Source organism: Anopheles arabiensis, chromosome 2 (genome assembly GCF_016920715.1).
Source record: "Anopheles arabiensis isolate DONGOLA chromosome 2, AaraD3, whole genome shotgun sequence".
Classification (NCBI taxonomy): domain Eukaryota; kingdom Metazoa; phylum Arthropoda; class Insecta; order Diptera; family Culicidae; genus Anopheles; species Anopheles arabiensis.
Window position 1 is genome coordinate 104230368 of NC_053517.1, and position 18453 is coordinate 104248820.

Genomic DNA, 18453 nt, shown 5'->3' on the forward strand with positions numbered 1-18453 from the left:
GCGCCTACATTTATGCAATTCACGGTACAAAATGGATATTTTTGCACAACAACAGACCGCTCGAATAAGCAGAAAACGATTTAATTTCACCACAACCACAGAATGATACAATAATAGCTAAAAATGAATTACCTGCAGTTTGGATACGAATCCACGCGGTACACCTGCCTGGGGACAGGACAGTTTAACCCCTTCCTCACCAAATTCGTGGAAATGATGGCACAAAACAAGCCGCTACAATAGAAAACACAACACGCCGTTTTATTTTGTTATTCGTTCAGAATAATATGTTTATTGTTTCCTCTCTTTCCTTATGCACAGTATCGGTTGGTTTGACGGGTTTTTTTTGTTGCAATTCTATTTTGTTTTTCAGTGTGTTTGTTTTACGTTCAGTTTTTGCAGCTGGAGGGGTTCAATTTTTCAGCAAAACGTTTCCCTACCGCTCGATGGCTATTTCACTTCCTTGTGTTTGTGTATATATTTGTGTCCATTTATGCGTTGTCTAGTGCGTTTATTTTTTTTGCTTTTTTCCTCACCCTCTCTCTCCCTTTCTCTCTATTTCGCTCTCATTTGCACCGATTTTATCTCGCACCGAGAGACTGATGGGGTACAGATGGGGAGAAGCAAATTAATTCAAGTGGAGTAGGAGGACTCATCATTTAACACGCACTCATCGATCATCGATTGTGCCTGCCTAGGGGGAAGGAGGGTTGAGATGCCTATTTTTGTCTATTTTTCTTGCGTTTGTGTATGTGTGCGCTTGTGAGGAGGTTGTAGTTTGAGGTTGCTTCTTCCGTTTTTACTTCAATTCTTTCCCTATTGCTATTGGTTAGCACATTGTCCTGCTTCGCTTAATCACTTTTCTAAGTGCGTTTCAATCTGTTTATTTCTTGCTTGCTTTTCGACGACAACGACGACGAAGAATAGAAAAACAGAAAAGAAAACCCTTCATATCCTATTTGCCTACATATAATACACATTATTACGCTCGCATTTCGCGTTCACACACGGCACACGGGACTGTTGTAGGATGTATGTGGATTGCAATTTTCCGATCCATGATCCTGTCGCGCCTTTTTCTACTCCGCTACGTCACCGCTTCGTTTCCAACAAGTTGCGTGCTTTCAAAACTATTCTTTATATATATACTTTTTTATATATATTACCATCCTAGAATCTACCTTATTTACTCATGCGCTTAGTTTAATTAATTTACCGTTTTCTTTTTCTTGTTTCCAGTTTTTTTTACTTCCTGTGTTTGAACTGTATTTATTAGATAAATACAAAATAAATTGCGCTTTTTCCACTCTGTTTTGCTTCACACTTCTCACTGCCACACTTTCATTCTCGCTTTTTTTTTGTTTTGTTTTTCGCCCCACTTTGATTTCTCCTGTTCGCTCTCCGAACAAGTTTTTTTATTAACACTTATAATGGTAATAATTTTGCCGTACAACTTTCCTCCGTCGTCGGGATGAAGCCGTATTGGGGAGGGAGGGAGTAAAAGAAGGAGGGATGTTTGGTAAGTTTTGCCTTGTCCACGAAGCTTGCACCTGCATAGCTAAACCGATTGCAAGCTTTAAGGGCTTTGAAAGCTTTTATCCCCTCCCTGTTTGCATGTTTGCACGGATTTTGAATTTTGTTCCAGAGCGTGCGCAAGCGTTGAAAATTTAGAACTACAGGAAGCGCTGTACGCTTACGAGACGGGATGAAGGAAAGGGAAAGGGTACTGTCACCCCTCTCATTTAGCGATTCGGTAGGTGATTTTCGTTTTTAAGTTAGTTTCCGTAAGAGGGATTTTTTTCTTTACAAATTATGACTCGAATTTTGAAGACTGATTTCTTTGCTACCGAACCGTGGCTAAAGGGGGTGGTGGGGGGGGTGTTTGAAAGGGACAGAGAAAATCAACACATGCACTGTTAAAAGAATACTACAGAAACATAATATATAATTGCAAACAAACAAAAAAATCCTAAATCTAAGATATATCACTGGAAGTGGAATTAGCATTTGAATGTTAATGCTACCTGTTGTTCTTGTTGTTGTTTGCATTCCTTTCCGTATTTCGATCCGTTTCTTCTTCCGCAAATTTGTGTATTTACTCCTCGCGTACGTTTGGCGGACGAGTTTTGACATATTTGTTATTTTGACAACAAAACCCTTTTGTTTGCTATATTTTTTCTCTTTTCAACGCAACGGAAGTAAAAAGGGTTCATGGCACCATAAGATTACGCTTCCGTTTTCGCACACCCAAGAGGTCGTTCTGTCTGGATCGGTCTGGTACTGGAAACGTGAACCTTCCACTCTCTCTCTCTTTCTCTCTCAATCGCTTTCTGTGCAAGTGTGTGCGGTGTAAACTATGTGTTAATTTAAACATTTCCCTTTCCCTTTTCTTTCCCTTGCACCAAACTGTTAGAAGTTTGGACGCGTTACGGAGCGTTACGGATCAGACTGCGTTTGATTCTGTCCCCTTTGTCCACTTTCCATTTTTCCCACGCTTGTAGTCGTAGTAGCAGTAGTAGTAGTAGTAATAGTATTAGTAGCAGTAAGTAGGCCCGTGTAAACAACAATCTACTAACAATAAATTAAATTTTGCACACCCTCTAATTTAGCACACCAGCCTACAGCTTCCAGAAACCGAAGATCACCAAACACACTCGCCAAAACCACACACCCACACACACATTCCTATTTTCTCTCTTTCTCTCTTTCTCTCTCTCTCGCTTACCGGATTGTATTCATCTTTGCTTATCTCTCCATCTTCTTTTCCCACAATCACAGATAGTTCAAACAATTGGGTTAGCATTCCGTGCGCTACTACACTTCACAGTTGACCGTTTTTCCTTCTATTACTTTTTTGCTTTTGCTTTTAATTTGTCTCTGTGTGACTCTCTATTGCGTACCGACTTCCGACACACACACACACACACACACACATAACCACACAACCACGACTGGTGACGGGTGGGGCAGTTTTCACGCGTGGCCGTAACAAACCATACCGTACCATCACTACTGTACAACGAATCATTCCTTCTCGCGCACGTTCTATCGTAAAACAACATTTCCGCACTGAAAACACCTACGCACCAAAACAACACAAAAAACAACATTCACACATACACACTCAAAAATGTACACTTTTGTTTCTGGACTTTATCGAATGGTTTTGAGAGAAAGGAAAAAAAATTGGCATTATTTTAAGTAGCCCTTCCGTTCAGGCGGCTCTCTATGCTTGATGATACAGCATAAAGTAGCCTACCATGTGTGCCATGTGTCTCATTGAAATTGAATAAGAATATGTTTGTAAATAAAAAATAAAAAATACAGCAACTGTTTCCAGCTGTGAACTAAGCAGAACATATTTTAACTTGATAATGCCACATGCCATTCAGATAGGCGTGCTATAAAAAGGAGCTACTTTTGCGCTTCAAATTGCATACACTTTCGAAAGCGGTAGCAATACCGCCTAACAGTATGCAACTCGCATACCAAAACTCGACTCGTTTGCAACGATTAGTGGTAATGTTCATACTGCTCTTCGTTACGTCCGCGTGATATCAATTGCTCGACACCACCGAAAGCAACACAAAATCAGGGACAGAGTGTTCCCGTGTTCTAACACACCGTCTGGCACACTGGCACGGCGTTAACAAAGTGTCTTGCGGGTGAATGTGTCGTGCGTGTAGAAGAATTTGTTTAACTAGTGTTTAAGAATCTATGCGTAGGTTGCTTTCTTGCGGGCTTGATTCTATGTTCCTATTTGAAACGAAAAAAAAATCCTCTTCCACTTCTTCTTGCTTCTTTTTTATCTTGGTTATAACTGTTGTTTGCATCCCATTTGCCCGCTACCGTTTCGGTACGGTAGCAGGTTAGGTGATTGATTTTAAGTTAATTATTTACATAATGTTTTCATGACCGATTCGATTCTTCCATTCCTGCTGCTTAAACCTGCACACATTTTCTTATTCATCTTTTTACTCCATTTTTTTTAGTATGGATTAGTAGAAAGGTAAGATGATCATATCGTGATTCTAGGATGAGTTTTTTTTGTGATTTTTTTTTAGTTTGCTTTTTAATTCGGTTTTTTGATAATGGTCTAGCTACGATATTGATCTGTTTTTCTTGTTTGTTTTTTTTTTGTTAACGACTAATTAAAGTAGACATACTCGCTTGAGAAGAGATGATAGAGAGATAGAGAAAGAGAGATAGAAAGAGGAGAGTAAGAGAGAAATAGACGAAATGGAAGTCGTGCAGAATGATCCAATGACTGACAAGGGTTTGGAAACAAAAATCTTGATTTCTACGCAAAAAACACACATTTTCGAATTAAATAAATGACAGTGGAAGAATCATCACGGCATTAAACCAATAGAGCGCACGACACTTACGCTCCTCTCTTTGTGTTATCGGTTGGCTCGAATGACTTCTGAAATCTTACAAACAAAACCCCACCTGTCACATCCACGAGAGATCAAGTTTCGAAACGTGATCTTTCGGTTTGAGATTTGCTGAGCAGCCATGTTTAGCTGCACCATGTGTATACACACACGCACACAAACACACAACAGTTGATAGCGGCCGCTTCCGACAGCGTATCATAAAAATAAAAGAAGCTGAGCCTTTTCGCGTATAGCTGCAATGCTAGTAACACGAAACAAACCCCTACCATCGTAGTAATAGGAAAGCTGCCCACTATCAAAGCTGAATTTCGTTTCGTTCCCGCTCTCCTAACAGTTGACTTTACTCCTAACAGTTTCTGCTCTCCTAACAGTTGACGAGTGACACAGAAAAGAATGAAGCATCAAATAGTAAAACAGACTGTGCATGACTTATCCTTGCGATTGCAGTGACTCCGAAGGGTATCACACGGCCGTCCCACACCAAGACGGGCTGCGGGAATACTAATGCATTGACTATGAATCGGCTGTCAGTGCACGCAAGGGAACACGCCGAACACACGCCTTTCGGTACTTAATTGACGACCTTTCCGCCTGAACTGGTTGCGTTGCGCCGGCTTGAGGAAGATCGTGTGTACGCCGCAGTAGTGTGTACGTAGTAATTCGCAGCCATATTTCGTATTTTCATGCTACACTCTTTCTTACGCTTACTTCTCGAAGGGTGTGTGTGTGTGTCGTGTTAATCCAGAGCAGGGACAGGAGGACGGGTGTATGTGTGTGTGCGCGCACCAGTCCCTCAGTGACCGCAGAAGTCGTTGCTGAGCAGTAGCACCTGCAGGCACACGGCAACCAGGGTGATCAAACTCCAGCAGGAGCTGGTCGAGATTCGTTTCGCGGCGCTAACATCGGCGTGGCTGGGCGTGACGTTGGGATTGTCTCTGAAAATGGTGCGCGGGTTGACGTCTACGGGAGAAGGGATGGGAAGAAGAGTGCAGGATTAAAAATGAGATATTTAGAATGTACATTTTAATAGACAGGCAAAAAGAAATAGAGCAAAAGCCAAAAGTGCTGGCGTTAAAGGACACTTACCGTCACCGGAACCCGAGGCCAGATCTCCATCCTCATCGTCGTCGGAGGGGTACGAGTCGCCCGAACCTTCCGCCATATCGGACTGCATCTTGTCTACGTCACTTCTGAACGTATTTGATGAGTACTGGGGAGCAAAATGGGGAATAAAAACAGGATATTAGGACGCTGGTAGTTATAAGAAGCAGTTGTACTTCATTTTGTATTGAAGATTGCATAGCTTTAGGCGTCTAATATGATGCATACGTCAATAAAACGCCTAAAGGTATGCAATTTCTTACACAAGAGGTTTAAAAAGCACCTTTTTATCATTTCAATAGACTTTCTTCTGCTTTTTCTTCTTCTCTACAACTCCTAAATATTGCCACACCCTCCCCAACTTACCGCTTTGTTCACTGCCGTCTTGAGATTGATGAGCCGATCGACGAGCGTCTGCATGTGGGGCGAGACGGTCGCGCTCGCATTGTACACCACTTCCGGGTTGTACCGGTCGCCGATCGTCGTCACCACTTGCTGGGTGTAGTCGCTCAGGCTGCTGCCCGTCCAGCAGTCCTCGTCCGTCGGGTGGTAGTCTTCATCTTCGCACAGCCTGCAAGCAGATCACACACACAAAAAACCAGCATGAGATTATGCAGCCAATTAAAAGCTCCATCTCGTTTGCGCCCCAAAGGGCTGTTTATGACGGGCAACCCGGCAGTTCCCGGAATCTGACAGCGAAACCCACGCGTGGCGCACATACTCAGCGGCAGCGGCCATCTCGCATCAATCCGGGCGCGCATCATTAACCCAGTGACACCCACGCGCGCGCGTCATCTTAGCGGGTACGGCCCGCCCGTGCGGCATGACACAATCACGCGCCCTCCCCCGTCGTAACATGTTCGCTCTTACCGCTCAAACAATGGAACACGATTGTTGCATGCCCGGTTCCGTCCCAAAGGTGCCGAGTTTGGCGGCATATGTGCGCTTGTTTCCTTTGCAAACCCCACTCGAATGCAATGATTGCAACACCTCACCGAGGCACCATATGAAACCACCAAATCACCGACAACCCTTGCTACTGCGCCACCACCAACACCACCGACTTTGTCTTGAGACTCGCACGGGTGTGCAATTAATCGATTCGATTGTTTTCTAACAGGGATGTCTGTGCACGCGGTTGGCAGAAGGTCATACACACGGGGGAAGATTGAGTTCTGTACGATGGAGCCAGGCGGCAGGCGTTCGGCGTTCGGTGTCGGTGAGGATTTCGCTGCAAATTAATGAAACGCGCAGCCTGACAAGCAATTTCATCACGGCGGGGGGTGTTTCGGTTTGGTGGAGGTGCTGGCTCCGGCGTGAAAAGATTCCTTTGTAACACGCACGATATGCGATGTAGAGAGGGAGAGAACATCATGCCGTGTACTGTAATGTGTTCCTCACTTAACCTTGATTGATGTTTAAAATAATAAAAAAAAAAAAATAAATACCCCCAACAAGCTGTTATGCAACTAATTTGCCAATGACTTTGAGCTGCCCTTAAACCATTGAGCAGCAAAAGAGAAGCAGAAAAAAGAGCAATCACAAGCGTGTAATCTTAATTTTCTGACTGCACATGCAACAATGGCAAAACCGGCGGATCGATTCATGCTGTCATCAGGCTGTAATGCGTCAATTGCTGCACCCTTTGCGTCCGCTTTTGTGCAACGCATCCAGAGCAATGGGCAATGTCACACGCGGAAGGAGGAACAATCGCGGAATGTTAATTAGTATCATGCGGGTGCCCGAGCAGCACTTACGTCGTAGAGAGCTGAATGAACAGATCCTTGTTCTTGTCGATCGTCATCTCGAACTGGAGCATCTCGTTGTTCGGTGCGAGCGGCCACTTGCTGCTGCCCGCCAGCGTCTGCGGTGCATCGTCGTACGATCCGTCGGCCAGATATTCGGATGGCATCATCGACGGTACGCCGCAAGCTTGTTCGACCTGTGTGCAGGAAATGGAGAAAAAAGAGATATCGAGATGTTAGAATGAGTTGAGTAACTGAGCTTTCCATTTACAACAAAAAGAGAATTTTCGCTGCGTTTCGATGGTTCAATCGCGATCGGAAAAGGTTGCATAATTATTATTTTCTTTCCATCCTATTCGATGCTAATATCACTTCCCTTTGCGGAGGAGCGCAAACCTCACGAACTACTACAATCAGCCCGATTGGGCAACGGTATCAGAATGTCACGGACACGGATCGTTCATCATCCGAAACCAAAATCGAACACGGAACGGCGCCTCCATAGATACGGTGTGCCAAAATTTAGCAAAAACGCACCATGCAGCACAGCGCGCGCCTTTTTTGGGACAAACATATTAATATTAATCAGTGTGTGAAGAATTAAATTTAGCTGCTCCAAACATCCATCGGGCAATCGCTGGGAAGCGGTTGGGAGGACGCGTACGCAATTAGGATGGTCCTGCTGTGCCCCGGTTGTTAGCAGCAGCAGCTAGACGAGCGAACCGTGCAACTCCATTACACTAACAGCCTCTGCTTGCAACGGCCACCGACTGTTTGTGTGTGTCCTTCGCGCGCACTGTCTAAAAAGTCATCAAGAGATGCATGCGCGAATATGAGCACGCGAGCACTTTGGGCGAATGCCGAAACAGCGTGGGGCGGTTGTGGAATGGCCGCCGCTGCATAAATGGAATGCAAATCAACCACTGTGCGCGCGGACGTGTGCGATTTGCAGCGAAGATGCGTTGCCGTTTGGAGCGGAGGGGAAGTAGCTGGGAGGGTCGGGTGAGTGGAATTATTTGAGTGGTTCTGAATGAAGATTAATGTCACGGGCATGCAGATGAGATTTGTGTCGTTTTTTTGTGTGTGAAATCGTGTCGCTTCCGGTGCACGAGGCAGAGAGAGGAGCCAGCGTTTCGTGTTTTCTTTTCGCCACACCCTCCGGTCGCATAATTTAAATATTTCGACTGTATTGAGAGTGTGTGCAGGAGATTTTTGCTACACGCGAAATGAGCTAATAACTTGAGTGACTTATGTTCTGGGGCCCCCCGGTGGAAAGAACAGGCGCGCGCGCGTTTTCGTTCCATTCAGCACAACTTCCGGGCAACAGAACCGTCGTCGTTGTCGCGCAGTGTACTGTGCACGTGCCTGGAATTAAAAATTTAATCCAGTAGCCGTCGCAGGAGTGAGGGCGCACGCCCCGGGGCATCAGAGTTCGGCCTCGGCGGACACACGTCAGCGAGTATAATCTCGTCTTGCCAATCCCCCAATTTCCTTGCTGTTACTGCACCATACAGCTGCCCCCATCAATTCCCCCCCCCCCCCCCCTTAGAGGAGGCTTATTGCACGGCTTGACCAGGTTTCGTGCGGTGCATCGCTGATGAAGGCTTAAGGAAGCACTCAATCACTGCATTCGTTTGTTGCATCGCCAAAGCGAGCGCTCCGTCCGAGTGGTGTAACCAAAAACTGGCAACCATTCCAAACTATGAACGAACGCGAGTTGAAGAGCGCTGAGAGTGAGAGTGGGAAGAGTGGGTTTTGTGTTTAAAAAAAAATTGAAAATAATTCCCAGGTCAGCATCAATCCAGCGCCAGCACAAAACAACCTCAAGGAACGGGCCCACAATTGGATGCTGCAAAGGACAGTACACGTGAAGCTAAGAAGTGGAAGAGGAAGTGAGGAGTGAGGCAAACGAATCTCGGCAACACATCTCGGACACGGCGATGATGATGATGATGATTCCATTGCTTCCCCAACGGGCTGGTGCAATACTGGCCTGGCCGCCGCCGTCGGTGTGCAGAGAGTGTGAACATATAAATCAGATTTATGCTCAGACAAACACGCACGGTTCTGGCACGCGTAAACATTGCGCAACATACATACATGAACGCTTGTACGCGTTCACGTTCCAACGACGGCGGCAGCAGCAGCACGTGGGAATGCGCGAGCGCGCGGTTGCAAAAGGTATTTCCCGCCTGATGATTGCGCGCGCGAAGCGAGAATGATGATTACGGGAAGGTGATGGATTAAAGAACGGATTGTGCGTGTGTGTGTGTTTGTGGCTGTGTGTGAGGGGTTGAGAGCAATTGGGTGTGTGATTTATGCTTCGGGATCGGGCGTTCCCTGGGAGTGCGCTGGGGAAAGGTGTGTGCAGGAATTTAGTGGATGGATTAACGCACCAGCCAGCGCCCCTGAGGGATGATGATATGAATTATTTTTGCAATTGTTTTTCGTTTTTTTTTTCAGAGCTCTCTAAACGTTGCGTTCGCTTCCTTTTCATCCCGGCAACGTGGTTGGCAGCGGAAAGTTGATTTTAATGCTCCACACACACAGTTTTAATCGCTTTTGATTGAAGCCAGCCCACGCCCGCGCGTTGATGTTTCAATCAATCAACGATAAGTGCAGCTGCATCCAATCAGGTGAGAGATTTATGAGTTACGCGTGCTAAATGACCGCTTCTCGCGTTGTACACTACGCTGCAAAGAAATACACTTCGACCTGGTGGAGTTGGCGAAAGCGAGCCGTTGCATTAAACATGGTAAAATGGTAGCAAAACAACAACTTTATTGATGCGGCATCCGTTCCCAGGCGGTGTTGCGAGCCGAATATATAACTCTATTCCATGGTATTTCCCAATCCCAAATCCTAACTCAATTAGTGCTAAACCATTCACACTCATGGCAACTACTGCTGCGGATGTGTTTTTTGTTGTTGTTGTGATGCTCCTCTTTCGAGTGCCTGTGTCTGGTTTGTTGGTGGTATTTTCCCATTAACAACCATTTACGAGATGAGCTTTTTTTTGTTGCTGTTGTTGGTTGCTGTTTCGCTTTTTCGTTCCCAGTTGTTATTATTCCTGTGTATTGCGTTTTTTTTGCTTTCATCCTGAATCCAAAGGTACCAGGAGGAGCGGAACGCTGTCCCCCTTCTCAGCAGGGGTCTGGGAGAAGGTGGCACTTTCAATTAGCATAAATTAACACCTTTCCACCAACGTGTGGCAAGTGGGGTAGGTGTGTGTGTGTGGTGGCGGTTGTGGAAAAGGCAAAAGAACGCAAACGGAAACTACAACTTCTATCTGGATGAGCTGGGTTTATAAAATGATTTTATTTTGCTGCTAAGCTAAGCCTAAATCTAATCTCACGAGCGACTGACCAAAACGGTGCCGTAGAATGGTTGGTTGGTGTGATGTTCAATCAAATTAAGCGGAAAACAGTGAATGAAGCCACAACAGCATTACACATTACGACGAGTAATTACTGCGGCAGGAATGGAGTGAGTGTATATCATCATTGTTCACTAATGGGTCTCGTTCGAAACTATTGTGCGTTTTTTGTGAGTTTCGAATTAATCCTGTTTTTTTTTAAGTGAAAGAATGTATTAATTGGAAAATTATGAGTAAAGAATTAATAAGATATAAACACTACGGATATGAATAAGAGTAAAACATTCGAGACAATAGATCAAGAGACAATACAAAAATGCATGTCCAGTTTCATCTAAATCATACAGATCTTCCTACGAACGAGATGTAGCTCACACGCTTTTCTTTTCTTTCCCAAAAGTCATCATAACTCACACCACCACCATTAAGAATCCTTTCGTTATTGCAGGTACCGCGTGTAGTTCCGCTATAAGGTAACAAATCGTACCGTGACGTTCAATCAGCCCTTCAGTGAGCTGGCTCAAGAAATATGACCCGTTTCGTTACTGCTTCACTCCAACGGTAGCTTCAACGCGCAGAGCACCCGAATTGTTCCAATCTTCTGTTGCGCTTTCGGGCGTGTAGCGTGACGTGAAGTCTCCTTCCTTCCAAACCAATCACTATCACCGGGGCGGAAGCTGACGACTGTAAACAGCGCCATGGATCGCATGTCGGATGGCTGGAATGCAATTTCCAGCCAATGCAACGCGCGAGCAAGCTCCGCACAGACACGGTGGCACCCTGGTGGCCGTCCCAACCACCTTGCACTTGGGTTTGACTTTTGGGAAACAATAAAAATCAATCACATTCTGAGTGGGCGGGTTGGTGCTTTCGCTCTACATCGTTCCGGGACGTTTCGAGCGAGGATTGATTGATGTCACTGCGTTCCTAACGGCTAAGGCACAACCAGGTTTCAGCTACTTTTTTTTTGGTTCCAAAATGACCCTTTCCAATTGGCCCGGGACAGCTTTGTGAGCAAACAGTGTAACGAGAGACACACAAGTAGAAAGCAATTTGAAGTTCAACATTATCGTTTGATTGTTTCGAAGCCATTTTTATGTCCGCTCTTACTTTAAATCCTTCAAAAGCCCAAAGTGTGCTAGAACAAGCGTGTTCGTGCTGGCGCCGCTTTGTCACCGTTGAAATGATCGTTGAATCGTTTGCACTGCTTTGCATAATCCGACTCCAAGCTTCGCTGTCTTTCTTACACAGCCAACAAAAGCTAGCCAACAAAAAAAAAGAAACCGCCATAAAAGATCATTAGTATCCAGTTATGTACGGTGACATTATTCCTGTTTTTATTAGTCTGGCACACACTGGCGTACTGTGCGCCGTGGCGCGTTGTTTGATGCGCTCGCCCCGCGTTCGATACGGCAAGCTTTGCGATAATTTATGACTTTATTCGAAATGTCTAGTCTGTGTGTGTGTTTCTTTTTGGGTGAAGGTGCTATACCGAAAGCATTCCAAAGTTGGACACACACTAAACAGAGATCCAACAATCGATACGTGAGTTGGTGAGCGAGACGGGAACCGTTTTGCTTTTATGAGCACCGCCGAAACGGGGACTGAACGGCGTTGAATGCGAATCTTGGAAGACCTAGATCAATTTCGTTATCGAACAGCTAATGCGACACATTGCGAAGATCATCCACCGAGCGAACAGAGCACCGCTTAAGAATCAAAACCAAGTTTTCGCGTGATGCTATCTTTGCCGAACGGACTGAAAATGGTTCAGTGAGTGGCGTGCCCGAATCAATGATTGTGCACATCTTCCGGGCCGAAAAGTGAAAAATCGTGTTCGAACCTGTTGCTTTCAGCCCTCCTTTTTGTGACTTGTGTTGTGTATTCTCAACCCAAATTCCTCACCACTGTTGGGTTGGAATTCATCCCCGAGAAGTCGGGAAGATATTGCAAACACAACCCCGAACCTGATATCTTGCCCGGTGCTATATTATGAGCTTGAAAAGTGCTACCGATACAATCAGCCGATCGCGGAGGGAAGCGGACCCCAAAGAGGCCTCACGAGTGAAGAATCCGATGCGCAAAAAACCGAAAAAAAAATCAAAAACCTGAAAACAGAATGTCCGAACACTCGGATCGGCACATTCGTAGCCGAACATTCCGGGGCATGGGCGGCTAATCTGATTTTGTGGAGCACCGCCCGATAGTTCGGTATAGTTCTGGGCCTGGGACGCCCGAAACCAAACACCGAAACGCTTTCAGTGCGGGCAGTGAGAGGATGTCGGCAGGATTGGCTTCCCCGTCTCCTACGTGTCGTTTTGGTAACTTTGAAGCATCGCTCTCCTCCGGGTGTCGGTAAAGTTGAAAAGTGTCACTTCTTATTAATGGCAAAAAATCGGGTGCCTGTGTCTGTGCGAAATTGTGTAGCGCATTTCGGGGTTCGCTTGTGAGCAACTACACTGCTACACACGCTCGATTGGATGGATGGCGATCTTACACCACACGACCACGTTTCATCAGCCTGCACACTGGCAGCGTTACCCTGAAGTCTAAAGATATTTGCGATTGCCGCCAGCTTGAATGTCCTGTCGAAGAGGTTTGCGTCCTACCAGCGCTGCGCATACGTACACTTTGATACCTTTTGAGCCTAACTCCAACCGGTCAAATAATGCGATCAGTCATCTTTTTTTGTTGTCGTTGTACCACACACACACACGTACCGACGTCAACGAATTCTGTTTCGATTTGCCGACCGGATCGGGTACAAGGCGGCGGACACTTCGAACATCGCGCGATCGCTGTTTCGATTTTGTCTTCGAACGCAACCGAAACATGACGCATCGCCGGACCCCGGCCGTGGTGCGATCGAGAATCATTCGTCTTCGTCCTTTTATCTTTGATCTGGCTGAAGCCCGTTCTTGCCGCCCTGCTTGTTCCTTCGTGGTTCTATTGTGGGCACACACACACACATTCCTTCACAGCACAGCCTCCGGGGCCGGGTGGTTCTATCGAGTACCGAGTCGTGTGTGAACGATCAACTCTCGCAACAGCCCGGAGACGACAGCCGCCAGGAATTCAACACAGTCAACGGGATTGGAGTGAAAAGCCCCGTCCTCGCTAGGATTGGTCTATTAGTTCGGTGCTCGGTTCGATGGTTAGTACTGCATTTTTTTGAATACTCATTAATCATTTTCCCGGTGAGGTGAGAGCGATGCTACACGGAAGAGAGGACACAAACCGGACCCGGAATGGATCAATAGAAATTGCCGGGTTTTTGTGGGAATGGAGCGGGAGGCAAAATATTGAGGCGGTGTTCGTGCAATCGGTCCGGCGGTTTTGTTCTTGCGCTACAACAATGGACAATGAAATTCTATGAAATTTCGTGTTTCAGTTGTTGTATGCGCCTGGCTGGTTCGAAATGAGTCTTTGGGTATGAATCTTTGGATGTTGGAGGATGCGTTCGAACAGGTAATAGAACCATGAATGCTCTTAATGTTCTTGAAATGAAAAGGAATGATTGTAATATATTGTCTAATTTTATGTCTGAGCAATATTCGCCAGTGTAAGACTGAGATACATAACGATACGATCTAAAACCGCATATTTCAAGGATTCATGCATTCCTAAACTATACGTCTACAAGACGAGTGCGTTCGTTGGAGATCTATGGTGTCGTGCTAAGCACCTGGTATGATACACTGGAGAGCGTGAGTTCGAATCGCGAATCTTCACCATATTATCATAGCTTAACTCTGCATTTTCCTAGTAAAGGTAATAAGAAAAAACGTAGCAGGTTATTGAACCAGACAACAACAAAACACATGTTTTACTTTGGGGTAGATCAATTGTAACAAAATCTATTGAATCTCCCCCTAGACACATTCATAGGTGCTTTCTCATAAAAAAACTACGTGTATTTGCTCTGAAATCTATTTCACACGCTTACACACGATCATGATCAAACATTCCACACCAACAGAAACTTGAACTTCTTCCTCATTGCTTCTCACACAGATGCTTCTGCCCAATTTCTTCCACCATCATCCCCACCGTACACCGGCTTTCTGCTTTCCCTCGTCCCGGTCCGCGGTTCGGAATTCTAAAATTCCCAGCCATTCGGCACATTATGAATGATAATGCAGTTTTTTTTTCTTCTCTTCATCCATGCTCAAAACCCTTGGCTACGCAAAGCAGGCCCGGTGTATCTGTGTGTGTATGTATTGCACCAGAGTCGGAAATGGTGATCATCTTTGTCCACCGGGACTTGCGCCCATGCCCATTCTTCAGCTCCGGACCTTTATAAAAACTCCCCCCTCTATGCGAGACCATTATGTCCAGCGAGAAAACAACAGGAAGATGACCGTTGTTGCAGTGCTGCTGCGCGGTCCGTATTGCTAAGCCCTTCAAGCCGAACCCTATGATTATCGAATGGTTTTTTATTGTTTCTCCCTTCTCAGACCCCCGGGAGTCCCACCGGAATGGTTCTGGCGATGTTTGTGTTGTGAGCGCACCGAGCAGCATCCTCAGCAGCAGCAGCAGCAATAATCCGCTACTCTTCTTCAGCGTTGAAACCATACTCCGGTGAAAAGATGCTGTCTCATTATTTTTAAATTTTCCTCTGTCTATTCACACATGCTCTCTCTCTCTCTCTCTCTCTTTGTTGCTGTTTCTCTCTCTGCGGGACTCGGTCGAGGAGATTGAGGGTTCGGGCGCCCGGATTGCTCATCATAATTGTTGTGCCGCGCTCTGCGCGGGTTCGCTTCCTCTTCTTGCTAGGTGCGACCGGCACACTCGGAGGACCCCGTTTAGCGCCGTAAAAGGTACCATATAGCCGTAATTCCAACCTCCATTCCGAATTTCTAGCCGCTGGCCGATAAAGATCAAGCGAGCATCGGTAGAAAATGACACACAGGAACCCTCTGCTGTTCGAGCGAGCCAAAGCAACCGGATGTTGCTGTGATGCGATCGGAATGTTGGTTCAATTTTACGATATGCACGTTGGTCTAATCTGCTGCCGACTGGGACATCCAGGGCACCGTTAATGCATCAGGCGCAAGACAACTGGTTCTAGCGCTTCCAATTATTTCATTAATAAAACAAAGGTAAACGCTCGGACGCGCCCTTAAACCTCTCTTGCAACCTCAGGCAGCACAAAAATGCAGTGTCATAATAAACACCCAATAAATAGCTAGATTGTTTGCTTACTCACCCTGGCCAAACAGGTTGCGGCAACAGGGTGGAATGCTATCTTTTTGGTCATAAATATTGTTGTTACATACTCGCTTACCAAAGAGCCTCTCTTTCCCTTGCTCTCTGTGTCTCGCTTTTGTGCGAAACATCTTCAATGGGTGTCAATAAAGAGACCGAAAAGGTGAGCAAAAGGTGAAAAAAGCCTCACAAAAGAGCCAAATAATGTGATAAGCATAAAACCGACGAAACGCTTCCAGTGCGAACGGGATGGCAACACTTTTCTGCATTCCTCCTTCTTCCCTCCGTTGTAAAGAATGCAACAAATAAACTGAAAAATGCTAAAGAAATGATTAGTGTGCATCATAAGAAAGGAAGAAGGGCTGCAGGCGCTTGGAACAACGGTCTCTTTCTCTTCCCAGGGGACAAGTCGCAAGGGCATGGAAAAACTTAGAAGGAAAGGGTGTATGGGTGTGTGTTTTGTGCTTTTTTTCGCTCCCTTCCCCGCTGTTTTGGCAGTTTTCTTGCAACCTTTAGTTTGCGCTCGCTCGTTGCTTCTCCCCGCGCGCTTGATCTTGCGCTGCGTCGATCGCTTTCGATCTCGGCTCGTTGTCGCTGAAATCCGAAAATCAGTGGAGAGTGATTCATGGCTAACGTTTCTCACACTTTGTGCTTCCCAATTTTCCACCGTTTCTCCGGATTTTCGTCCGCGTTGCTTGTGGCCCGGGCATCTTGTAGCTGCGCGCGTTCCCTCCATCCCATTTCCAGCCACTTGCGAGCCCCCGGTTGGTTGGTGCGTGTGTGCGAGCGTTTTTTTTCCTTCTTCTGTTTTCTCGCTCGCTTATTTGAAATCTTTCGATGCAAGGAATCCACGCGGCACTGCCCGCTTGATCAAAAGCCCCCTCCGAAAAGCCGTAACGCTTCAAGGCGAGCTGAGCGAACGGGAACGCATCAACGAAGACGACGACGACGCCGACTGCTCGAGGAACGTAGTGTGGCAAAAGGAAAAGTGTGTAGATCGAGACTGAGGATCTGGAACTGCAGGCCCAAGCCCCAAGGGGTTGAAGAACACGAGCACAGGGGTGGTGAGCGGTGGATTAAATTCCATTCTTTGCGCCGTCTCGCTCACCCTTTGCAAATGTGTGTATTCATGTCGGTGGGAGTGGGAGGTGCGTTTGGTTTTCGGTTGGAAATTCTCACGAAATATGATCATTTATCATCACATGTAAGCGTTGGGCTGTGTATGTGTGTATGTATGTTGGGAGAGAGATTTTATGCTGAGTAAAATCGGCATGCAAGTCTTTCTGAATAAAAAAGGCAAACAGTTTTTTGATTTGCAAAGTGAGTTAAAAATCAGGACCGAGTAGGTAGTAATGTGGAAGTTGTTTGTACGTGGGTGTATATTACTTTCTGCCAACGTGCCAACACATTAAAAGCATGCCAACATGCCAACATGCCAACACATGCATGACAATGTTCAAATATGTGCCCACCGACGGCTGTGCGGTAGAATTAGCCGCAAGTAAGAAGATTGTATGGGAAAAGACTCAAGCGGGCGGTAAGCTACGAACCTCCGATTACCAACGTTAGGTATTTCGAAACAATGAAAACGTTACATTCAATTACCCTCTATCCAAGGACTTTTGGATGACAAAAACGTAATCGTAACGTAATCAATGCAGTGAATAAGCACAAAACGAGTTAAATCAATGCAAGCCGGGAGTCCTTCTCGCTTTAAACGATAAATTTTATAAACAAAAACTCAAATCTCGTTCCGATCTCATCAGTCTTGAGACGCAAAAGACGTGACTGTGCTTATCGTCTCAAGCAAAATATCATCCTCAAAATGACACCGCACAACATTGCACAATGTCAAAATGGTCAAACCGGTCAAGAGCGGACGCACAGCACAAGAACGAGATCGTGCAAGCATTTGACGAGAGCATTCCTTTTTTTCCTGGAATGAATCAATTTTGAACACAGCAACTCGCAACCTGAATGTGATCCTGAATTTAACATGCACAAAGCACGATCAATTAGGATGATAATCGCTTTTTTATATAAGCGCCACATGCAGCATGAACATTTGCAAATTGTGTGTCGAAATCATTCACAAATTCTTTCCAGAGTGCGGAACGCGTTTGGGTTTGTGTTGTGCTCTGGGCGCAGCAGCAGCGATTCAATCACTCGTGTAATTGATTTTCTGACGGGTCATCTCGGCAGTAATAAGGAAGATAATAAAATTGGCGAAAAAAAAAATCAACAACAACAGTAAGCCATTATTTCATCAGATCACACCTCAAGTGGCGCGGGCAGAGGCATCAAAAAGTTCAAGGTGAGCTGGTAAGGCTCCTTTTTTCTCTCTCCCTCTCTTTCTAACACACACGCGCACAGGACATGGGAGGAAGCGCAAATAAAACCCATCATTAAGGTATGGGTCGATCTCGAGGGGAGCAAACACCAATTACTGCTCACTCATCGCCGTGCGGAGATCACCGGCAAGGGTAAAGGCTAGCAACGGGAGTCAACAAATCAAGGGGAAAAGAACAACAACAGCAATATACAAAAAAAAATAACCCAAAACAGCCTCTCCAATTCTAGAAATCACATATCGATTAGTACAACCGTTTATTAAGCTTCGCAC

General features: G+C 45.8%; 1 protein-coding gene across 8 annotated transcripts in view; it reads right to left on the reverse strand.

Moving 5' to 3' along the window:
* Positions 1–259: 259 nt before the first annotated feature.
* The window catches only part of LOC120896884 (division abnormally delayed protein), a 126982-nt gene continuing 108788 nt past the window's right edge, over positions 260–18453 (reverse strand). For all 8 annotated transcript variants that reach the window (XM_040301442.1, XM_040301449.1, XM_040301435.1 and 5 more), the window contains exons 6-9: positions 7259–7443; positions 5868–6072; positions 5487–5610; positions 260–5360 (exon numbers count right to left, since the gene is read on the reverse strand). In XM_040301442.1, coding sequence (XP_040157376.1) covers positions 5194–5360; positions 5487–5610; positions 5868–6072; positions 7259–7443 — 681 coding nt within the window. In that variant the 3' untranslated portion in view covers positions 260–5193. The remainder of the gene's footprint in view (positions 5361–5486; positions 5611–5867; positions 6073–7258; positions 7444–18453) is intronic.